Source organism: Equus caballus, chromosome 19 (genome assembly GCF_041296265.1).
Source record: "Equus caballus isolate H_3958 breed thoroughbred chromosome 19, TB-T2T, whole genome shotgun sequence".
In the NCBI taxonomy this organism is placed as follows: Eukaryota; Metazoa; Chordata; class Mammalia; order Perissodactyla; family Equidae; genus Equus; species Equus caballus.
In genome coordinates, this window is record NC_091702.1 from 46,980,468 (window position 1) to 47,005,617 (window position 25,150).

The 25,150-nt window shown below is 44.8% G+C and overlaps 1 protein-coding gene across 5 annotated transcripts in view; it reads right to left on the reverse strand.

Annotated features, from left to right (window-relative positions):
* PARP14 (poly(ADP-ribose) polymerase family member 14) overlaps positions 1–21,051 on the reverse strand; it is a 43,859-nt gene extending 22,808 nt beyond the window's left edge. For 3 of the 5 annotated variants that reach the window (XR_011429227.1, XR_011429228.1, XM_001500224.6), the window contains exons 1-8: positions 20,463–20,889; positions 15,336–15,460; positions 14,548–14,581; positions 10,169–10,411; positions 7,636–7,872; positions 3,295–5,540; positions 1,044–1,280; positions 266–487 (exon numbers count right to left, since the gene is read on the reverse strand). Coding sequence is in view for 3 of the 5 variants with exons in the window: in XM_001500224.6 (XP_001500274.2) it covers positions 266–487; positions 1,044–1,280; positions 3,295–5,540; positions 7,636–7,872; positions 10,169–10,411; positions 14,548–14,581; positions 15,336–15,460; positions 20,463–20,649 (3,531 nt within the window). In the remaining 2 variants the exon portion in view is untranslated. Of the gene's footprint in view, positions 1–265; positions 488–708; positions 894–1,043; positions 1,281–3,294; positions 5,541–7,635; positions 7,873–10,168; positions 10,412–14,547; positions 14,582–15,335; positions 15,461–20,462; positions 20,890–20,932 lie in introns of those variants that run through there. The other 2 variants (XM_070243701.1, XM_070243702.1) reach the window with 2 other exon arrangements.
* Between the last annotated feature and the right edge of the window lie 4,099 nt (positions 21,052–25,150).

A 25,150-nucleotide genomic window follows, 5' to 3' on the forward strand; every position in this document is an offset into this window, starting at 1 on the left:
GAGATGAAACATATTGGTTATTGGTTGATAATTATGAAGATGAGCGATGGGTACAAGGAGCTCATTATACTATTTCATCTATTGAAATTTTCCTTAATAAGAAGCTGAATTTTTTTCTACATTCATAAATTTGCTTGCAATTTGCCATGACACAACTACGCTTTTAACTTTCCTGGATGGGAAATATATGAAAGAAACAACCTATTAGACCAAGAATACATTTGAAAACATTAGGGCTCAGTTGCCAAAATAATCAGAAATGTACCTGAATATTTCCAAGATCATTCGGGTGCAGCAGAAAGTGAACCTCTTGTAAAGTTGACGGTTGGTTCTTGCTATGAAATTTGAACACTTCGGAAATGATTAATTTAGCAAAAACAGGTTTAGGAAATCCCAAATTTCCTGTTCCTATTGCTGGAAATGCAATTGATTTCAAGGACAAGCTCTCAGTGACTTCCAAACATTCTCTGATTATGTCTTGCATGATCTGAAAAGCGCAAAGCACATCCTTATAGGTTTTGCGTAGAAATAGGAGTTAAAACAAAAAGAACAAGAATTTAGCAACTTTGACTGTGATCTCTGTCTACTCCTTTTTGTTTTCTACAAGAAGCAGGTGAAGGGCAGTCAGAAATAGAAAGAAAACTACAGGAGTAGACGAGGAAAAGAAAAGGAGAATGTGAGAGACCCTCCAAAAAAATTCAAACTCACTCAGCGATGAAGGAAAGAAGGAAAGCAAGGACTCTTCTAACCCTTCATTCTCTTCCGTTCTCCATGCCCTCACTTCACCTTCTTCATTAAAGACGTGTTGTCTTCAATAACTCTTCCCTGAGCCCCAATAATGTTTGAGCACTCGAATTAATTTTTATTATTAACTGGTCCTCAGGAGAAGCTAGCTACAGGGGAAAGAAAAGGCCAGAATGATGAAACCCGCCAAGAAGGTGACGTTATTACAGAAGAGAAACAGACAGGGTCCAATCTACATTATAGTGAAAGGAGAGTCCAAAGGGCTACGAATTCCCTGGAGAATTTACAACCCGGCCAACCTTGGATGAAGAGGTGCTGTCATTTGCCCAGTCCGGAGCCACCACGTGAAGCACACGGCGGCAATGCAGATTGCAACCACTGGTTTGGAGAATCGTGCCCACGCTGACGGCTATCCCTTGTCCGGCTGTGTTCAATTCCTCCTGGAGCTTTGGCCCAGCTTTATTCAAGAGGGCCTGAGAAAGGGGCCCGCTATTAAGCTCAAGTTCCGAGGAAATGGAGTTGACAACAACATCGGTCTTAAAGACAAAACCAACACTTTGTTTCAAATTCTAACAAAAAGCATTAATCAAGGATTACTATATCTGAGCTGCGGGGCTTGGCACAACGGGGGACAACTAAGATGATTTAGTGTTCAGAGACTGAAATACCACCCCAGGACAAACTGTTATTAGAAACTTATTTAAATAACACTCCAGGACAAAAGAGAGCTGTCAAAAAGCAATGTATAAGTGTCATGCGATTGCTGAAAGAATGCAGAGGAAGCACCCTCAGGGCCTAGTGAAGACACCATGGGCAATGTGGCATCTGAGAAAGGGGAAGAGTGGCAGCAGGCAGAGAGTGCCAGGGAAGTCATTCGGGAGGGGGAACAGCATGAACATAAAATGGTAGGTTGTGAACTGTGAGTAGATTAGTTTGACCTGATAAGAGAGCTTCTGCAGCAAAATGGTGCAAGCCAGGCCAGAAATGTTACCCTGGGGATAACTGCAGAGGCCTTTGAGTGCCAAGCCAACCGGACTTCCCGACAGTGAGGAGCCGTGGAAGTTTTTCAGCAGGAGAGTTAGTATAGGCAGATTAATCAGGCTAGATTAAGATGCCGAGAGAACAGAGCAGAGGGAATGTGACCAAGGGCTTTCAAAGCTGCCCTGGATGGGTCACTGAGGAATAACAAGTAGCAGGAAGGCACACATCGACGGGAATGAAAGGAGCGGGAGGAATGTCTCACCGGTCAGTGTTCAAGGTGGACGAGAAACGGAACTCATTGCGATTATTGACTCTTGGTCAAAAGAGTTTCTTGTTTATTTGTTTGGTTTTTTCAAAATGAGAAACAAAATTATTTTTAATATTTTGAAATAGTGCAATGGTTAAGAGCCTGAACAAATTCCAATCCTGGATCTACCATTTATTAGCTGTGGGACTTGAGCAAATTATTTAACCGCTCTAAGTGTCGTTCCTTCATCTGTGAAATGAGAATAATACTACTCCGGGAATTTACCTCATGGCACTGAATGAGAATATGCACGCCAAGCACTTAGCGTAGTGCCTGGCACATGGTAAATAATCACTGTTAGCTATTATTCTTTTAGTTATTATTTAAAGTTACTGTCAGTAGAGATCTAATTTTTAAAAATCTTTCAGTATTTTAAACTAAAAAAATATTTTCTAAAAAGTAACAGCGTGAGCCAAAAAGGAGGATGACCCACAGAATGGGAGAAGATATTTTCAAATCACATACCTGGTAGGGGTCTGTGCCCCGAATATATAAAGAACTCTTAAAATCAATAATATAAAGATAACCCAATTTAAAAGAGGGTAAAGGATCTGAATAGACATTTCTCCAAAGGAGATTTGCAAATGACCTTTCCTCAAGTCCCTTCCCCAGGACTGCCCACAATTGCCCAATTAAAGAAGAAACACCTGGCACAGCAGGGGCTTGCAGAGCGGCTGTTCCGAGACATTAGAGTTTCCAAAATATGACAGGTGTAAAGGCACTGAAAAAGCATAGAGAGCCTTGTAGATAGAAAGTATCATTGTGGATTTTCACATTTACTGGAAACCTAGTGATGTGAATACACTTCCAGTTCTCACAAATAACTGGCCAATCTGTATCAGTAAACCTCTTGCTGAAGTAGCCCAAGTTTCCAAGGAAACCTGTTTCAAAGCAGGGATGGAGGGCATAGGATTCTCTCCCTTGATTTTTCTTTTTTTTTTTTTTGAGGAAGATTAGCCCTGAGCTAACTGCTGCCAATCCTCCTCTTTTTGCTGAGGAAGACTGGCCCTGAGCTCACATCCATGCCCATCATCCTCTACTTTATATGTGGGATGCCAACCACAGCATGGCTTGCCAAGCAGTGCCATGTCCGCACCCGGGATCCGAACTGGCGAACCCAGGGCCGCCAAAGCGGAACATGCGAACTTAACTGTGGCGCCACCAGACTGGCCCTCTCTCTCCCTTGATTCTAATCTTCCTTTGTCAACAGACTAACTGGAGTCACAGCACCTCGGTGGAGTTCTGTACAGAGGGACACACACCGTTGCATTCTGCACATCTCCTTTCACCAACAGGATCCTCAGGCCTCTCGGGGACAACAGCATTTGTCCGTGTCCGTGATCTTGTCTCAAGCTGGACTGGACCGCTGCTGGTACACTGGGTGGGGAAGCAGTACCACGCAGGGTGTCTCTAAATATAGTTTTCACGGTTTCGGCAAAGGCCTCGACAGTCTTCTCAGCCGTATCAGCTAGGTAAACCTCTTTCAAGGTGTATCCATCCCAGGTGTCCTGGAAGTATTCCTTGATAGCCAAAACAATGGTCTCCACACACTGCAGTAAGGGAAAGCCAAAGATTCCAGAACTAATAGCAGGGATGGCTATGGATTGGCATTTGTAGTCTTCGGCCAAAAGGAGACTTCCTTTCACCACTCTCTTTAGCTGGCCCACACACCTCTGGGCCTCATCTCTAGTCCACCGGGGCCCCACGGCGTGGATCACATGACGGTAGGGGAGCTTTCCTGCTTTCGAGATGGTGGCATGGCCAACGGGGATCTTGCCCTCTCGCTTCACTATCTGGTCACATTCGGCTTGGAGCTCAGGGCCAGCTGCTTTTAAAAGAGCAGCAGCAAGGCCGCCACTGAGCTTGAGGTCCTCGTTTGCTGCATTCACCACGACTTCAACAGGAAACTGTGTCAGGTCGCCCTGCTGCACAATCAGCGAGACCCCGGGGGCCACGTCTGTGCGACAGAAGCACTTCCGCCCGTCAGTGCTGCCTCCCTCCTCCTCTTCATTCTTCTGTAGTTCAAGAAAACAACCAAATGACCGTTTGACCTCACTTTTACAATACTGTGCCTTATCCTGGAACAACTGCCTGGCTCCCGGCATATCGATACGGATGCTTTTAACACGGACTGAATCCCGGGCTTCCTTGACCGTCTTCATTCCCTCGAGGACTTCGGGCTTTGGGCCAGTTAGTAAAATCCCTTTTGGTTTGTGCTCATGATTGAAAATTACCTGCACATTTTCCCTCTTTAGCTTTTGCCAGACTGACTTCTTTTGTGACCTTAAATAATCAATAACTAAGGAAGGCTTTACTTCAATCAATCTCTCTATTTTCGTGTGTTTTTCCACGAAGTTAAAAAGCAAGCGATGGACTTCATTTACTTGTCTCACACAGCCTGCAATGATGACCTCAGCCGTGGTTTCTGAAGTTAACTCGTTGATTATTACAGTCTTTGACAATGAATTATGTGTCTTATGCAAACTACTAGTGAGTCCTTTCCATTTCTTGTCATTAAGAACTTCCCTGTCCTCAACGTCAATGCACTTATAATGTAAGGCGCTCACCATTTGCTTTTCAGCTTCTAACAGAACATCAGAAGAACAGCTGGTTAAGAGAATAGTTGTGCCCTCTAGCTCATAAATTGCAAGAATTTTCTGTGCTATAAAAAGAGACTTAGAGAATTCTGCACAGTCTACCTGTTGCAAAAACTGGAAAACCTCAGGGGGAAACTGAATGTTTTTCTGAACCATGGTGTACACCATTTCCTGGAGTTCACACTTTACTTTATACACATCTACTCGGAGTCCTTTCAAGCACAAGTGTTGAGTGGCTCTATCATAAGAAATCTCCATCTCTGGGCACTCCTTGAAGAGACGCTCTTGGACACCACTGTGGCACAGAAGAGAATACCTTCCTGGAGAAATGGCCACTTTTTCCTTCAGACTTTGCTCTTCTCTTTTAATTTTTTGAGTGGTACTTTCTATTAATTCCTTGATTTGTGGCTCAATGTTTTGTATATCCTCTGATTTCCCCACTAAGGTTACAATCCCCATAGTTGTATCAAACTCCATCAAAATCCTATCATCTTCTAAATCTTCTTTTATGACGTCCCACACTATTGGATCCACCTTAAGTAGAGTAACTTCATATTGAGACCTGATACCAGAGAATGCTGTGGAAGCGTCTTTCTGCCAGGTCTTGATTCTTCGTCTTCCTTGATTGGCTAAGGTGGCCGCGGGTCTGATGGTAACATCACCACTGAGTGGGGACCATGTTAGCTCACAGTGACAACGTTTCACTTCATCATTTATCTCCTCAATCAGGTGATTCTTTTTCTGGAAGAACTTCCATAAGGGAAGATCCACGGATTCTCGGAATGGGGCTGGAAGCTTGATCAGAGGCTTCTCCTTTCCATACAAGGCTGTGCCCAAAGAGGTATAATACGGGAACACAGACAGTGGCATATTATTGAGTTCAAGTTTCTTGGTCAAGATGGTGTCTAACACTTAAAAGGAAAGAAATAAAATAAAATAATCTCAGTGTGATATGTTTCAAATAAAAAAAAAAAAGCTTTCCTATTCTAGAGGGAAAAAAAGCCTCATGTTTCTAGAACTTTGCTGTTACAACATGCTATTAAAAAGCAGCACTACTCTCAAAGTTCTCAGATATAAAGTGATATGTATTAACACTACACAGATATCCTTCGTTTAGTGGAATAATTGCTTTCCAGTTAAGGTCGCTCTAAGTTGAAATTCTGTTAAGTAAATTCTATTTTCTGTTTTTCTGATAACACTGATATGTCACCACCAGGTTAAGAAAGAGGTAGGAGTTTGGGCACAAGCATGGGGACAATGTTGCCCCGCTGTAAATAATACTTTGGTGCTCAGAGCAAAGCTCATCTGAGTATCACACTATTTCTTCACACAGTTTCACAAGTTCAGCCTTCATACATAACTTAGAGTCCAATGGAACCACTGAAATACAATATTGCTAACCAGATTCTGTTTTTAATCCAGCTTTATCTACAGTTTGCCTCATTACTGGTAACCCATTTTAAGGGGTAAAATAGCCTACAAGAAAAATTACTGTTACAGGTGTATAGGAGATTAGGGAAAAGTAGAGAAGTTAAGAACATAGAATATGGGGCCAAAGGCTCAAATCCTGGCTCTGTCACTTATGAGCTGTGTGATCTTGGTCAAGTTATTTGACTTTTCTGCTCCTCAGTTTCTTCATTTGTAAAACAGAGATTATAATAATAGCAATGCCCATAAAGTGATGTCTGTGAATGCACTTTGTAGCACACTGCAGAGCTAAAATGTAAGTGATAATTATAAGAAGGAACAGCCAGAGAAAGAAAATGAGAACCAGTGAATCTCAGACCACAGAGAACAGGGGATGAGTGAGTTTGGAGAAGGAGGTGTGGTCAACATAGTCAGTTGGTGCAAAGAGGTCAAGGTGATATAAAACCTTGAGAGTGCCCTGGACATTCATATGTGTGGCTCTGGCATAAAATGAACCTTAATTAAGTAGTTCCTGTTATGAGTTGTACACGTGTAATGTAGACATTCTGAGGAAACATGCAACTACCCCACGCCCTCCAGATGTTTGAAAGCCCCAAAGCTGTCAACTCCACCACAGGCTGGGAGGTTAACTTCTAGGGTAGAGAGCTTGATGTAGCTTTCTCCCTGGGCCCAAGACCAGGCTAAGGGAGATTTAAAGGATGTCTGACAGAAGCTCCACTTTAGCCCCTTTGCCCAAGGAACATGGAGTCTTTCATTCCATTTTAATCCAAACCCAACCTTCACCCTAGTTTCCCTAACTTGTAAAAGCTGAAGGGAGCTTCCTCCAGGTAGCCCCATGAAAAAATTTCTCTTACATGGGTAGCATACCACATGCTCCTTTCTCGTGCTCCCCCAATTAGTCCCAGGCACAACACTCTTTCTCTCCCTAAGAAGCCTGGCCCCCTTATTCCTACTCCTCAGCCTTGACCTCTGAACATCAGTGGAGACTCAACATCAGTCTCCAAGCTGACTCATCCTCAGAGAACTGGCAATCTATGTCAACAAAACCCTAAGAAGTGTTTCCCTAAGGTTCAGCTGGACATGGTTTTCACAGGGTCACTGCAAAGAATAATCCAGCAGGCATCCATTGCTCATGTGAAATGATGACACTGACAGGTGAAAAGGGAAGGATACTTTATAGGAACTGTATGTGTGTCTGAGTATTTCCTTACCTAACCTTGTTGAAATTAACTTGAGAATTTGTACCAAGTGTGCAGCTACAACACAGATCATCTCTTTTTTTAATACAGTATTTCAGACGCTAAGAATTATATATTTTTCAGTCCATCGCAGGCAGAGACTCATGAAAGATTATCCTTATATTTTTCAAAAACCTGACGTTGCTTCTGTAAAGTTTGAATCGCTGGACTCATTAAGCATATATCCCAGATGAACAGAATGACTAATTGGATTTACAATTAAATATATGAGCAAAAAAATTAAATACATCAGAATTCAACTGATAAGGGTTAAGATCTACTAAAATATGGTTTAGATTATGCCAGGTAAGGTTTACAAAATCAGGCTAAGAGATGTTACCTCTTTTGTCAAAAAACTCAATCAGAGCCGAACTCTCTTCAGGAAAATACTCAATGTTGACCACTCTTCCCCCTCCATTATGAGGATTTCCAAATAAATTTTTTAAACTATCATCATCAACACCAGGCGGTAGGTTTTCAACCCTGATAGTTTTTGTCACTTCCAGAAGTCTTGGAGAAAGCTGAAGCTCTTTCACTGAATGGTAGTTGGCACAATCTTCAACAAATTTCATGATATCTACAAACCAAAATCAATCAATCAGAAAATTATGATTATATCTTTATATTATTCAGAAGAAACGGTGGATATTAATTGAGATAAGGGAGAGAGCTAAGCACTGAATTTTTAGACTCAAAAGTTTAATTCCTCCATGAGAATTTACAAGCCTAAAACTCCAGCTCTCTGAATGACGCACATATGAAGGTCTTGCCTGGATTACTGTCACTGAGCTCTGTCCCTTAGGTGGCCCTCTCCATCCCTCCTTGACGTTGTCACCTGAGTGCTCTCTCTACAACACAAATCTCCTCATTCCACTCCTTTGTCGAGCCTTTCAGTGGCTTCCCATTACCTGCAGGCATAAGTTCACACGCCATAGCTGGCCTTACAGTGCCCTTGGCTATTTGACTCCAAACTAATTTGCAAGCATCACCTCTGGTTATTTCCTGCTATTCATTTTATTTCCCATGTTGCCACAAAAACCAGTCATTATTTTGAAAACTCTATTCTCTTTGAAAACTCCATTCTTTTGCCTTTGTATACACAATTTTCTGTGCCTGACATGCCCTTCTCCAATTTTTTATTCTGGTCCTATTCCTCCTTCAAGACTCAGCCCAACTATCTCTTTCCAATTAATAAATATTGATGGTGGGCCCACGATGTACCAGGCACTGTGCCAGGATCTGGGGATAGAATGACGAATATAACAAGCCCTTGCAACTTTGCCATCCAGGAGGGAGGAAAAGCAAGCAAAGTACCTATTGTGGGATCAAATGAGGTGGGAAGGCTAATACTAGGAATCAGACAAGGATTCCCAGAGTAAGTGGCCTGGGTTTCTAAGGATGAAGAGGAGTTTACCAGATAGATAAGGGGAGGAAGCATTTCGGGCAGAGGGAACAGCAGTGGCATGAAACAACGTAGTGCATCTGGGACCTGACAGACTGGCACTGCTGGAGTATAAACTTCGCAGAAGAGAGTAGGTAGGGCAAACTGAAGCCACCTTGTCTGGGTCCGCTTTCCTCCCATTCCCCACAGCCTCCTGTTCACAGCTGAGGGAGGCAGCTCCTTCTCTTCCATCTTCATTATTCACTTACACATGGGTTTCCTCCCTGCCCCATGTGAGTGCCTCAAGAACAGGAACCCAGAATTATTTCTCTCTGTACCGACAGCACTTAGACAAGTGTCTGGCACATAATAGGTATTTAAGATTTTTGATCAATGAACAAAAGCAAGTCCATTTACTTTTACCTTTATAAGAAATAATCATAAATTTTAAGTAAGAATAGCTCCCTTTATTGAGTCCTTACCATGTCTCAGGTACTGTGTTAACATCTTTTTGAACATTAGCTCATTTAATCCTCCAGAAACTGTCTTAGGTAGGTATTATTATCCCCATTTTAGAGATGAGGAAAGTGAAGCACACAGAGGGTAGTAACTTGGCCAACCTCAGATAATTAGTTAAATGGCGGAGCTAGAATTTTGACTTCATGACCTGCACTCTTAATTAACTAGCCCACTGCCATGGCCATGGGATAGAAAGGGCTGGGGACTGGAAAATGTCCTTGTCTTTCTGGAGATGGCTCTTCCAGTTTCAGAGATTGTCCACAGACTGCTGACACAGACCTTAAGAAGCACTCACTTTCTGGATCACACACACTTACTCATCCCTGCATTTGTGGTGACCAAGAAAGTACTAGGAAATTACGGTAAAGGGGATAAGAGAACAGGCTGTAAAGGTGGGCTGCCTGGGTTCAAATCCAGTCCTTCCATTTATTAGCATCTCTACCTCTGTCTCCTCAACTGTAAAATGAGGAATGATAATAATAATCTCAAAAGATTGTTGAAAGGAACAAATGAATTAATACATATAAGGAGCTTAGCATAGTCCCTGACTTAGAGTAACACTATACAAGTGTTTGCTACTATTACTACCTTCTGCTAGGTCCAGTTTGGTAATACAGATCACTATTTACTTCTTCCAATGAGATAACACAGGTGAAAACACTCACTCTTCTGCTTGGAATCACTTTAACAACCTTAGACTTTAGATTTCTATCTACATGTCTCTCTCTCTCTCACACACACACACACACACAACTGATCCAATCAAGTTTGATCCATTAAACACACCACATTTTGGTTTCAAAAGAAATTTGCTTCCCTTTCAAAGTAAAAAAGCATCTCTATTAACTTGGAGTTCCCTCTTACCAGCTACTAGAAAGAGTCAAACTTTCAGAGAAGCTCCATAAGCTGCGTGTCCAAAATGCCCAACTGTGGTGCAAAGAACACTGGGAAATGAAGCATCACTTGATCTTACCTAGATATTTTTGAAAGGTAACCACGGCAACATCAAAATCTCGCATTACTTCCATTTGAAAGTCATCACTGGACAGGCCACTTATGTTCTCCACTAACAAGGTTAACATTATATCCGACACATTTGCCTTGAGATTTTCAAATGCAACCAAAGAGGGAATATTTTCACATTCTTTGGGGATATCTTCCATTTCTTCTGATCTTCTAGTGAGAGAGAATTCTGTTTCCAGTTCTTCTGATGCATCTGATTTTAGGGAGACAAAAGAGGTACAAAATGTTATATTTATCTACCACGGTCTTAGCAAAATAAATTAGCATATGACATTGCCTTTTTTCTTTCCCAATCTCTTGGCTAACTCAAATAAAAACAGATCTCAGAAGGCTTTTTGCTTAATTTAATTAAAAATTAAATGCAGCATTTGTCTATTATTATTAAGCTCAATTTTATTACAGTCTTTTCTGTCTTGTCTCTCTGAGAAACCTGCCTTATCTGTCATAGCACTTGACTTAGATCTCTATCACAGCACCATATTATAGTTATTGAACTCAGCTTCTCAAAAGCGAGGAACATGTGTAGTTGTGTTTGTATTGTTGGCACACGGTACATACTTGAGGCTCAATAAGTGTTTGCTGAATTGCAGATTTACTGCTTGGGCCACTGGAGGAAAGCAAGAGTTTGAAAAGCAATAAGCTCCTATTTCGAAAGAGAAAAAAGAATGTTGGCAGTGAATGACTAAGGACTAAACATAGAAGGTGAGATGGCCTAGAGAGCTGCATATATAATCTAACTCACTGAATAGCAATCACCCCAGCCAGCTTGTTCCTCTCCATTATTGGCCATAAGTGAGTTACATACACACATAAGGTCAGTCTCACTCTGTGCTTGTCCAGTAAAGCATAATGCATGTGATGTGATCTTTAGACATTCTGTGAGCAACTGTTCAATTGGGGCCTTATTATGTTCAAGACACTGGATGTGTGGAGAGGGGTGCATACAAAAAACATTAGATAAGGAACAGCTTTTCTGACAGAGGTACCCAAGAAACTGAGAAAGGGAACTGACATTTGTAAATGTTTATTATGGCAGAGTAAAATGCTACATGCTCATCAAATCCTTTTTTTTTTTCTTCCTGGGCAACATTTCCCAGACTTCCTACAGTTCAGTTCCTACAGTAGAGTTGATGTGGCTAATGGAATATGGGTGGAAGTGGCAAATTCCACCTCCAGGCCTGGCCAATACAAATCCCCTGTACATGAATGTCTATTCTCCCTTGCAGTGACCTTGGAGGCCACATATCGAAGATAATGGTGTCAAAAGACAGAAGGAGCCTGGATTCCTGCTGACTGCGCGGAGCAGTCTAGACTCCCCCCACCACTCTAGCTGCCAGCTACACTGAACTATGACTTGGGAGTTGTTTGTTACACTGGTTAGATCACTCTGAAAATATTCCTGTTATGTGCTGGTTGTGGCACCACACACACATACATACACACTCATGCCAAATAAAAAATATCTGAAGGATTTGATAACAACATAAATTAGGTATGACAAACCAGAATGACTACTGGGCTAGGGGTGAGGCTGTATGAGTCTAACCCCTGACACTGCCACTCTTTAGCCATGTGACCTCGGGCAAGTCTTTTAATGATAAAATGAGAGTACTGGATTAAGTGAATAGTAAGAGCCTTTCCAGCAACATAGTTTCATAACCCCACGGCTACTAGAAGCTTCATCACAGAGAGGCTTGGTTAACTGCCAAATAAAGAAAATCAACAATCAAACCAGAAGTCCAAGAAAGAGAAAGGGATTGGGCTGGCTTGGAAAGGCTTCAGAGAAGAGGACGAAGCTGAGTAGATCTTGAAGGGCATATACAAGTTAGGTAGAGATGAGTAGGGTAGAGGGTATCGTGAGCAACAGAAGTACAGGCAGTACTGTAATGGCACCAAACTGTTTAGGAAATGGCGATCTCACTGATGAAGCTCAAGGAGCACTTATGTGCGGAGATGTAAGAAAGGAGACTGGAAAAGTCGGCTTTGTCCAGAATGTGGTCTGGACTTTATTTTGCAGTTGGTGGTAAGGGTGAGGCATGGAAGCTTCTGTGAAAAGGATGCCAGGATATTCAACAATAGTACAAAGGACTGGTCAGATTAAGGAGAAAGAGCTCAGATACAGAGAGCAAGGAAGGCGCTCCTGCCACGCTGGATTTGTGAGGTAATAAAGTGGCCCTGCAGTGAAGGAGTGCTGGAGGAAGAAAACATAAAAATTAAAAAAAATTGATAAGTCTCTGTGCCCAACATATGTGAAAGCTTAAAGAAGAGAGAGGACTGAAATTTCTAGGAGGCTATAGGCAGACTGGTTATGTACTTCAAGAGAAATAAGGAAGCCAAAAGAGGACTCTGGTTTGGGGAGGAAGATGACACAGTTGGCTTCAGACCAGGTGGCTCTAACATATTTTCTAACAGGAAGGTCAGACACAAGGTCTAGAATTTAGAAGAGAGCCCAGGCTGGAGATACAGATTTGGAAAATCCAGAATTTTCTGAGTACAAGTGTCCAGTATTTCTCTGCTCTTGCCCTTCTCTTTTCTCCACATTCTTCTACTTGCTGATTTCCACTTTTCAGGCCCAGCTCAATTCAGCTTAGCCTGGAACAGGACAGCAGCTCAGTACTCACCCCCGATGCTGGTGTGTGCCTTGACTGACCTTGCCCTGCTCTGTCAAAGACTTGTCAATCTTTTACTTCATGCCCTGGGTTTCAGGCGTGCCTGGTGCATTCATGGTGCAGCAGCCTCTGCTCTCCACATCCCTGTGACATGGGCCCTATTAGGGAACCACGCTCCACTCTCATTTTGCTGAGTTCTGAAAACTGTCTAGACCATTCCAATTAATTCAAGAGACCTAGCCTTAGGGCCACTGTCAGGATCCAGTGTGGAGCAGCCATTCAACAAAGGACCTTCTCTTCCATCTCTTAAAGGGGCCAACTTAAGTATCTCGTTGAAGACCATCCAACTTCTTGGCTGGTTACTACCATTAGAGGCTGGGTCAGGTAAAAACAGGTTAATAAATGGGTCTAAAATCTCTAGGACAATGAAAAGTCCATTGGCAGAGTGGGGCTGGATGGCTCTCCCTGAGAATACACTTGGGGTTTTACACAAATCTGAAACAGTGCTAAGAAATCAGCTGAGACAGAGTCAAGGTAAAATCTATGAAACCATAAGAATCACAGTTGATTAAATTCTAGAAATGGGAAATGGTACAGATATAAATGTACAAATATTAGGTCACTTCCTGGTCTAAAATTGGGCTTGATGGTACAGCACATAAGGCATCTTCCGAGAAACAGATAAGGATTTAGGGGATCACAGTGAACATTGGGAGTTGAGTGAGTCAGTCCCATATCTGAAGAATGGAAAGCAGGAATTACTCTAAAGAGACAAAAAATCCATATCTCATAAGACTCAGGAGCTTCTTAAGAAAATCATGCATACTAGATTCTACAGTTTAATAGTACATCCGTGTTGGGTAAAACAATCTATACGTCCTTTTCTTGCCAAGTAAAGGCAGTTCTCACCCGAATGCCACTTTCAAAAAGAGACAGTTAAAATCTAAATATATTCCCAAGACAATTTCAATTTTAGAGGACAATATTTACACATTTTTGGGGATTCCTTCCCCTCAGATTTGGAGGAACGTATCACTTTATCTCTTCTGCTCAGCCACTCAGCACAGTTCATCATTCCCTCCCCTTTAGAACAACAGGCTTAGCCAGGAAACCCAGTCCCCTCTTTAAATGTCAGGTGGTACTACAGGCCAACGCCCGGGCACTGGGGAAGCAGCAGAGTCCACAACAGCTACTCAGCTGCAGGCTTGTTTCCTACAGCAGAGGGGGCAAGGAGAAGTGGGGCTGGTCTGCGCCAGGGCTCAGAAGCTGCTGTCCACAGAGGACTCACGCCTTCCTGTCGTCGGTCCAACGGACAACACCCTCCACACCCAGTGCCCAGAAACTGACTTAGCCACCCCCGGCACCCACTGACACGCCATATCCTTGCTTCTCAGTGGCCAGTCGGGCACAGGCGGGCTCTAAAAGTCAGTTCCTCACCACCTCCCAGGCACCTCTTTGTTCTCCCCTCAACCGCAAGGTGTGTCCCAGTCCCCACAGAGAGAGCTGTCCCCATCCCTGAGCCATGAGAGCTGAAGGGGCTGCCCCAGTGTCTGCCCTCTGCACAGCTGGCTGAGAGGATGCAGATGATGCAGCCCAAGGCATCTCCAAGCTGTGCAAACCCTGCCTAGTGAAGTCCAGAAGAGGATGACCTCTGCATCTGCCATCTTTAATAAAAGCACAACTGTCTGGTGAAAGCCAGTCATCTCAACTGAGACCTTACCTGGTTCTTTGACATGTTCTTTGGGCTTGGATTCCTGAAATCCAAACAATAAAATAGCATTAATAAATTACAATTATTTCTTTACATTAAGAAAATGTCCCTGGGACCAGCCCGGAAATGTAGGGTCAACAGAAACGATAATGAAAAGCTCTGGCAGTGATTCTGTTGAATGCACCTCATCTCTAGTGGCATATCCACTAAGCACAAAAAGCATGGGTAAAAACGAGTCACAAATAACAAAAACCCAAATTAACACCAAGCGTTTGAGGTATGGGGTGAGACCTAAATCTTTTCCCCATTTACCATTTATTGAGTGTTTACTATTAACAAGCACTGTCCCTTGTGCTTTATAGAGGTTGTCCCACTTAATCATCACAACCATCCCCCGAGATAGAGACTCTAACTATCTCATTTGACAACTGAGGAAATACTTAGCGCATGCAGTATGGATCACTGTCCCCTCAAAATGATGTCAAAATAAAATGGATATAGCACATTCCAGCTTAAAAGCACCCAGGAAAAACAGACCCAAAATTTTACATCTCAAACCATCCTGATTATAAACCCTAAATCTTGACTTTTCCAAAAGAGTCTAAAATCAAACAAAAAGTGCTCCCTCCTTCATTATTCCACACCTACCCTATCCCACTGTCACTCCCGCCACATCTGTAAGGTGCTTTTCTCACTCTTGTTTGACTTACACTTCTCATTCACGGTATTTTCCTTTCGTGATTCCCACCCCACACGCCCTGGAAGACACTCTACTTCCCTTTTACTCCTTTACTTACTTCTGTTGGAACTTCCTCCTCAAAGACAGCATCTGGGGCTGTGGGCAACTGGACAGTTAACTTGAATGTTCCTTTTCCTGGCCATACTAACTCATGGTTCGCTCTCTCCAGAACTTTTGGCCGAACTAAAAGTTAAAGAGAAAAGGAGTCCACTGTCAAGCAATCTCTAGTCACAATTATTCCATGATTTCCATAGGCTTCATCATCACCAATCAATGGCTTGCTCAGTTTCCCAAGAGAGGCCTTGTGTAGTGAAAAGAGGAAAGTGGGGCAAGTAGACACGGATTTGAATTCCCTCTTTAAACTTATTTCTTTAGCCTTGAACATGTTCCTTAATAAGCCTTACTTACAAAGCCTTGTCTATTAGTAAGTAATTAATGAAGACTGCCTCGTACAGGTGTTATGTGGATTAAATGGAAGAAACATCATAAAGAACTTAGTACAGTACCTGATGCTCAGTAGGCACTCAGAAAGATGGCGATATTTATTCTACACTGAAGGAAAATAGTGAAAGCACCCCTCGTGGTGAGCCAGTGAAGACGGGTGCTTAGGCATGGCACGAAGAAAGGCAGGTTTGGGGAAGGTGACTCAGGAGACCACAAACAGAATTGCCAGGAGCCTAGGTAAGCACTGTTTCAATCCATTCTTTAACCTGTGATGATAAGAGCCTCACATCCCATTGTAAAAGGAGTAGAAAAGAAGGAATGGAAGAGACTTTACCAAAAAAAAAAAAAAAAAGAATTAGCATTAGGCAGCTGGGCTGTAATGAAAAAACTGAACAGTGGACATAAGATTCCAAAGACCCGGATTCAAACTCCAACTCTGCCACACACTAGATGAGTGACATTGAGAATATCTTAACTTCTCTTGAATCTGTTTCCTCAAAGTAGTGTCTGTGAGTGAATTTTCTAACACCCACAAGAGTTATAAGGAATAGCCAGAAAGAAAAGGAAAATCAGTGAATCTCAGACCCCGGAGAACAGGGAGGAGTGAGCTTTGAGGTGGAGGTGTGGTCAACATAGTCAAACGGTACAAAAAGGTCAGAGTGAAGAGGAGCCTTCGAGAACGCCCTTCTGTTCACAAGTGTGGCTCTGCCGTGAATGTGTGACTACCATGTTGTGTTCTGATATGGCTGGCCTGATGAGGCCAAAGACACAGGTAAGAATCTTTCATAAAGAGGAGCTTGAATAGTTTGCCCACCTCAGCCATCCATGAAGGGGTGGGGAAAGTGAGTCTCAACTGGATGCCAACTCAGAAACGGGCCCCAGAAACAATGAGCAGGAACGCCAGAGTCTAATTTCACTAGGAGAGGGCAGATGTTTTCACACAGACTTCTGAGGGAATGTCCCAAGCTAGTGAAGAATGAGGACTGCATGAGACCCCTGAGGCAGAGAGTAAGCTAAGTTTTGTAAGCCCAGTTGTCTAGAGTCATGGACCTTTGGGATGCATTCCTTTTATTATTCCATGGACTTCGGTGGAGTCCTATCCAGGCTCTAAATGTGCCAGCCTGTTCTGAGACTGTGTGCAATACATATGGGCACCACTATTTCAAAAGAACAGACAGTTAACATCAGTAAGTGATTCCCAACAAGGAGAAGGTGAACCTGGGAGGAAAAAGGGCCAAAACTCTGACGTCCAGCCACCCTTACTCATGTGGACAGTCTCCCTTCTGTACCAACTTCTGACCGCCTACATTTAATTCTATTTAAGGAGAAGATGGCTTCCCTTACCCCAAAGAGACTGACAATAATCAGGAGTCAAATGATGACCAGAAAAGATGATCAATCTGAAACAGGGTTTAAAATCTTGTAAGTCAATTTTACTCAACTTTTCAGAAATTCAGTGAACTATATAAAAGTAAGAGAGAGCTTCCGAATGGTTCCTGTTTGCTCTACACTAATTTCTACAGAGAAGTGCTGGGGGGCTCAATCCTATGAGGTGAATTATATGAATAAAGTCATGTTACACCATGGGCCTGCACCTGTTGAGGCCACTTCCGGGAGTGGAGGGCAGAGGGGATCCCCGCAGGAGAAGGTGCTCTAGGATGGCCAGGACAGGTCACTCAGGTCACTCACTGTTAGCAAACTGCTGACAACTTGCTGCTAAGAAAGCAGCTCCTCTAATGGGAAACCGAAACTGAAGAGAGACTTTCCACTCCCTAAGAACTTTGACCATAAAAGGTTTTGAGTTGTCCTGTTGAGAGTAACACAAGAGGGACCACTGGAGCAGCCTAGGGTGGAGGAAGAGGGCAGTGGGCTTCGAGCTAGGAAGGAAGAAGCCTGACAGGGAGACTGACATCGTTTCTGCTGTGGAGGCTAGAACAGAATGATGTTATCATCCCAAAATTATATTTTGTGCTGTTTGCATGTTTATGCTGTCTGTATTTTCTATCATTATTTCGCTTTTTGTTTGTTCAGGGTTATCAAACACAGGCATTCTCAAACTTGAGCCCATCAGGTCACCCGGGGTGCTGGCGAAACGAGCAGATTCAAGCCCCCTACACTCAGGGTTCCTGAATCTCCAGGACACGGCTGGCAATGTGCCTGTTTCACCTGCTGTGACTCAGAGGCAGGGGGTCTGGGGCCCCAATTTGGGAACTATTCCTGAGGACAATGGGATTCTAAAGAAGAAAGGAGCATCCCTAAGGGCCAGGTCCAAGGTGATGTTGACAGTTGGAATCAAAGTGGTAAAAGCCCTTGTGGAAAAGTGAACCCAGGGGGAAATGACTCACTTTGCACAGCTGCCCTTCTGAGCCTCCCTTGGTGACTAATCGTGGAAAACTTTGTTCTTTGTTTTCATGAGGGCTCTGAGCCAAGCAGGTCTCCTGTCTCCTGCCGGTCTCCTTCCTCCATACCTATCTGTGCACCCCTCTCCTCCTTTCCTTTTCGGATCCCTGCCTAGAGCATTCCAATTGCTCTCCGAGCTCGTAAGCCTCCCTGCCTCTCCCCTGCCCCCAATGCTCCTCCAAATCCAGCGTCAGGAAGGCAGGATCAGGATGGTTCACACCGTTGCCTAGAGATTCCAGGGGGAAAAGTGCTCGCTGTGGGAACAGCGGTCATGTGCCTCCCAGCACAGACCTGGTAGGTGCCTTGAGCAGGCAGATAATTGCAGGGTCCTGGTCCTCCCCCTTTCCTAACGGCGGTAGGAGGGGAGAACGCAGCTGCTCAACTGCTTGTCTATGAGGAGGGAACTTCCCCAGCAAAGCCCCAAACTCCTAACCCACGATCAACTCAGAATGTCACCCCCGCTCCAGTCTGAGGACCACTGTGAAACAGAGGAAGAAGTGCCAGCGGGCCCTTGACAAAGGTCCTGTGTGTTGACCAGCAGCACAGCCTTCTGCTCCAAGAAGCCTCTATATTTACACCCAGACAGTGTGATTTTAGGCAGCCTCTGACCCTCTACCAAGTGACACCAGAACCACTGGCAATCTCCACGTTTCCTGGGGGATCCCCATGACTCTCCCATTGCTGAACCTCTTTCTTTCCCCACCAAAAAAATAACAGAAAGAAAAGGGGCTCTTTCTCCCTCTCTCAAGTGGAGCATTCGCCATTCCCATAGCACGAATTGCCAAATCCACAACAGGACACAAACAGGTACCTTCCACCCCGACATTGACTTCACTGTTCAAGGCCTCACTTGTCCTCACTTAAAACATTGCACAAGGGGCTGGCCCCTGGCCAAGTGGTTAAGTTCTTGCAGTCTGCTTGGCGGCCCATGGTTTCACCAGTTTGGATGCTGGGCGTGGACATGGCACTGCTCCTCAGGCCATGCTGAGGCAGCATCCCACATAGCACAACCAGAGGCACTCACAACTAGAATATACAGCTATGTACTGGGGGGGCTTTGGGAGAAGAAGGGGGAAAAAAAAGATTGGCAACAGTTGTTAGCTCAGGTGCCAATCTTTAACAAAACAACAAAGAAACATTGCATGAACCTCTTAAAAGGCCTGATTTCTATGGTCTCTCCCGACAGAAACCAATGTACTTATTTTCAACCAAATTTATCTTCCTAAAGTATATTTAGACATGGCTTTCTCCTGCCTACCTGTGGGCAAAGTTCACATTCCTTAGAGTCATACAGGGCCCTCCATCATCTCAACCCAACTTTCTCTTAGCCTTAATTCCCTCCCCTCCTCTTCACAAAAAGGTTTAATAGCAGAATGCCTACGATTTTTCTTTTCAGTGAAAGATTCACCATAACTAACATCTGTTGCCAATCTTCCTCCTTTTCCTTCTTTCCCCCCTCAAAGCCCCAGTACATAGTTGTGTAGCCTAGTTGTAGGTCCCTCTAGTTCTTCTATGTGAGCCTCAGCCACAGCATGGCAGCTGACAGATGAGTGGTCTGGTTCCCTGCCAGCCAGGCTGAGCGCACCGAACTTTAACAACTAGGCCATCAGAGATGGCTCAGATTTTTTTAATGTAAGCAGCCCCTCTGTAATCTTATAAAATGTCCAGACCCCACGTGTTCCTTTTGTCATCCAGTCTATGACGTTAGTTGAGCACAGGGCTAAGGACACAGCTCAGTACTCAAGGGAACCAGCCTGAGGGCGCCCCGCTTGTCCCCTGAAGATGCCACGTGCTTTCCTGCCCCCAGCGCTTGTTCACGCAGCAAGCTCCCATGTGAAGAGCCCTTCCCAACATCTTGCCTGTCAGGAACTGAATTCACCTTCAGAAGTCAGTTTAGATGCGACTCTCCCAGGAAACTTTCTCTTCCCTTAAAATTGTGTTCCCATAAACCTTTGGAGTTCTAGAACTGCTGCTGTAATAGGAAGAAGGCAAAACTTGCGATGGAATTGCTACTCTGCCAGTAACACATTATGCAGCCTTGTAAAATGAGGTGGGTGAACCAGCTCTCAGCTCCCTTCTGTTCCACCATGCTCAAAGTCTAATTTAACCCACTTGCGCGGTTCTGCCGCCGCCTCCAGGCAGCACCCGGAGTGCCCGGAAGGCCGCGCGGGGAACCGCAGCGCCCCCGCGAGTCCTCTCTGTCCCTTCTGCGGCCCCGCACGCTCTCCCCTAGCGCCGTTGCTGGAGCCGCACGGATTCTCCCGCTGCGTGCCCCAGCCCCAAGCATCCCCTGAAGGAAGAGCCCCTTGTCCCCTCAGACCCCCAGCCTTGCGCCCCTCACCGTCCTCCGGGAAGAAGAGCACTAGGAAGCGGGGCGGGCTGCCTGGCTCCTGGCGGACCTCACACTCCCCGCCTCCCGATCTCTTCCGGCTCTGGAAGTACATCTGCAACTTGGTGACCAAGTTCTTCGGGGGGTCGGGGCCCCAGGACCCTTCGACCAGCAGCGGGAAGGGACCCGACGCAGCCATCCTCAGGCTCCGCTCGTTTGGCTCGTTTGGCGCCGACTGCCACTCCCTCCCCAGCTCCGTCCGGTTAACTTTGCCCCTTTCGCTTTCGATTCCCGGAAAACTCCTCCCCGCCCTTGGTTTCTGCCTTTGGCCTTGGAGCTGCCCCGCGAGTGGCCTAGGCGCTCCCCGGTTCTTCACCTTCACCTCTGCCCACAGCAAGAGCTGGCCGTCGCCGCTCAGGCATCTGGCCTCCCTTCGTTTTTGTATTCAGGTCCCTAAGCTCAGGGCCCTAGGTGCCACTCACCCGAGCCACGGCTGAAATCAGCATCTTTGAGTCACAAGACCCTGCGCGGACACAAAGACAACTTCATTGTTGCCGCAGGCGGACATTTTACAAGAAAATAAAATGGCTGGGCAAATGGTGACTCTTTAGAATGTTTGGGGCCCATTTGGGGACTTCTTTCGGCAGTGAATTAAGTATCAGAATTTTGCCTTGTTTTCCTTAATTTGCATTTGTTCCCTGACCTGTTGATATTAAACGTCTAGAAATGAGGGGGTAACGGTGCATTCAGTGTTTTATGGGATATTTACAGGGTGCCATGCCCTCCGGATGGAGTCAACAGATAAGATAGTTCCTGAGCTCACTGAGCACAGGAAGCTGTGGGGACGCATGAGGTATGACAGTGGAATAAGGGCTCTTGGAAGGAACAAATTAGGAGGTGCAAATTAGGAGGAGCTCGTAGCCCAGGTGTGGGGGCTCAGGGAGGTTTTATGGGCAGGTGACATGTGACCTGCGGCCTAATAATGATGAGGGATGACCTGGGAGGGTTGAGGCGGGGCTAGTTCATGACGTGATCTACTTCTCCAGGATCACTTTGGCTGCTGTGTGTAACGAGAGAGCGGGCAGGGAGGCCAGCCAAGTGGCTGTTGTTGTGTCCCAGTGAGAGATGAGAGTGGCTGAGACCAGGGTGCAGGCAGAGGAGGACCGAGGAAGGGTGGATTCCAAGTTGATTGAAAGCACAGCTGCAGGACTTGCTGAAGGGTGGGGACAGAAGGAGAGGACACTCAAGGATGACTCCATGGTCATCCACGGATGGCCTGAGCGGCTGGCTAGACAATAGTGTCATCTACCAGATGGGAGCACCAAGGGGGGCCAGAGAGGTGGGAGAGAGGCTAGGAAAGTGTGTATCCTTAACCCATAATGAAAGAGTGTTTCAGGTGAGAAGGAGGGGTTGTCATTCAAATATATACCAGGTGTCAGGTATACAGCATATCAGGTAAGAGAAGTGTCTCTTGGACTGCTGGGGACCTGCCAGGCACTGTCCTCCTGGTGAAGAGGCAGGGGAGGGTGAGGGCGTGGACAGAGGACTGAAAGGAAGGGGGCAGCAAGAGTAGTCAGCTCTTTCTAGAAGGGTGACCCTGAAGGCGAAGAGGGAATCAGGCAACAGCTTATGGGCTTATAGCATCAGGGAGTTGTTATTTTTGTTTTCTGGCTCTTTAAATATTTTTAAGATGGAAGAGTCTTTGGCATGTTTAAATATTGGTAGAAAGATAAAGGGAAAGTTGAAGCTTCGGGTTGTGGGGGAAGGTGGGAGGGGACCCTAGAGGATGAGCCTCAGGAAGGCACACCTTTCCCACTGCACCGGGAACAGGGCGGAGATGGAGTACAGAAGTAGGCAATTCTGAACGACCGCGGACGCCAAGGCAGGGGAGCTCGCCCCGCACCCATTCTATTTTCTCTGTGAAGGAGGTGGGCAGGTCTCTTAGACTCTTGCCACAATTAGAGCCGCCTCCCCCTGCAGGGCTGGACCTTACCTATTGTCTCTTAAATCACAGTAAAACTAAATTTCAGGATGAAGAGAACCAGAGACGGCCAAAGAGAGTTTTCTGGGCGTTTTTTCCTGATCCGTGATACCTAATGCTGAACAGTATTGAGATATTTTCACCCGCAGGTGGCGCTCATCATCTGTTCCAGACCAGCCGGGGTCCGAGCAGGAGGACGTGGGGCGGACGCAGAGAGGCTGTTACAGCTCCCAGCCACACAGGGGTGACTGTGTCCCCCGCCCCACACCACAACTAAAATCAACACCCTCCTCTCCCCCAGAATTCGGGGGTCCAGAACTGGGCAAACAAAGTTTCTCTTTTTCCTCACGTCGTCATTTTACAACAAATAAAATCAGAGTGAAAGTGAAAGCCGTTATTTAGAGTAGAAGTTTTAGCTGGCCGTTTCCGGAATTCTTTCAAGGATTTGTTTAATTATCAGCAACGTGCCTTGCCACTCAAGGTCTGCTCCTCATTCCTGGGTGGACTGGAAAGGAGCTATCAGAAGGTCAGGATGGCACGTCTTGAAAGCCAAGGAAAGAAAGTTCGAGAAGGAGCAAATTGTTAATCATCATTAGGCCCCAAAGTACCTTGACTTCTCTCCTAAGTTGTTTTGACCCTATTCACTTGTTGAACCAGTACCCTCCGCCCTCCCACAGTGGGCTTATACCCCCTCAAATCTCTATCTCCCCGGAGTGTCTACCTCCTGAAACTCATGTTCTTCCTAGGAAGCAAGTGTCCTCTCAGGGCCTGTGGGAGAGCAGCCTCCAGCATAGAAGTGGCCATGTTTGCATGGCTGTTCCTTGGTTCTCCTTCCGCCTCATATCCATGGCTGATCTTAATATCACAACCCACATTTGCATTTTTTGGCTGACTTCCTTTTGGCTGTTTCCTCTAAATTTCCCCTTTCAGCTTCTCAACAAACGTCTATTAACCTAGTGTCAGACTCCCCGTTTCTCCCACTGAAGCGTACATTGGGGAAAGGGTGGCTTTCCCATCTGTTCTGAATCAGCGAGCTGTGAGCGCCTCATGCCCACCCACCTCTCTGCCTCACTTTGCTTCTGAAACTCCTGGCCCTGGCCCCCGAAATGGGATGTGACTTCAGAAAGCCACCTTCTCTGTTACCACTCCAAGTTCAGTCCTCAGAGGGAGTCACCTGATAGACACATCCCAGTTCCTGGCCTTCCTCCCTGTGCTCAGGTCCCTTTCAGGCGCTTCATCTTCTTCAGGCCTCTAGAGAAAGTCTCCGGTACCCCTCGGTACCCCTCACTCTGCCAGTACAGTAATCCCTAATGGTACATTTTCCCAATGAGGAGATACTTGGGGTCACAAATACTACAGTGGGGTGGGAAGTGGGAGGAGGTTCTGCAGAAGAGTCCAGAGCAGACTTGATATTCCAAGTTTGTGTGAGATAAAGAATAAAGCAGAGTGAAGAATCAGACACACGTGCCTATGTCTCAAGCCAAGCGGGAACTCTCAGAGACAGTGCAATCTAGATCATATTTAAAAAGAAAAACATACGATATTTTACTCCCACACCATACCATGCATTATCTCCATCAGTGACGTGCTCTTCAATAGTGAACAACCAGCTCTCTAGGAAAAAAAGAAGTTTGCATGCATGTCTCTGTTTATTATAAATTTGATGTATATAAAGGTTGCATAGCACATACTTTACAAATAATAATAAAACGTACAATACTCATCACTGTAAATTTCAAATAGCCAATTGATTCTCACAGAATGTTTCAAAGATTTTTGCCCAATTCTTATATTTGTAGCCAAACTATGGTTGCAATTAACGAATGAGTGTAATTCTCACCTAAATGTTGGTTGATACTTTTGTTTACATTAACAAGTGAGATGAAAGTGAAACAAGGAAGACAGAACTTCTCTTATTTGGCAGTGACATGAGCTCCTTCTTTGCTGAATTGGATAATAGTTTTCAAATTCTGGAAGGATATTTCCTCAATCGTTTGTGCTCTTTACAATGTAATGGCCACAGATATGGCATACTTAAATTTAACCTGCCTTATTAACATGTTCTCCATCACTTTCTTGTCTAGACAATCAACAAAACAATAAATCAAGCCTGATCCGTAGTGTTTGCCAATTCCATGGTGTAAGTATTCCCAGTACAGCTGATTTTAAGTTCCCAATGTGATATCACTGATTGGAGAGTTGGGGAGAGATGAATAGTAGCGCACAATTGTATAACCCTTCCACCACACAGATACAACAGACAGAACGCAAGGGCATGGAGCACAGTAAAATGTAGTAAAACAATTAGGAATTTCAGTATTTATTATCTGTTAAAAATATATTTTATTGTAAGTTTATATAATGTAGTTCTAAATAATAGTGGCTAATAACTGGCTCACAAAATTTCTGAAAATTTAACAGTCAGCTGTGGTGAAGTATGAACTGGCTCTAGCACAAGACTGTGCTTTTCTCCCAGCAGAGGCAGCATTGTCAGATAGGCCGTCAGTACATTCTCTCCACCATCCCAGGCTCCTCACCCCCACACCTTAGGACAATCCTTGTACTAATATTCTCCTGGTTAAATAGATGTTAAACCTGATTGCTTCCCTTCATTCCTACAGCCAATTAGTCACCAAAACAAACATTCATTAATCCATTAATTACTTTCGAGAATTCTGCCCTGGAAGAAATAAAAGGAGTAATGAAAATCCTAAAACAA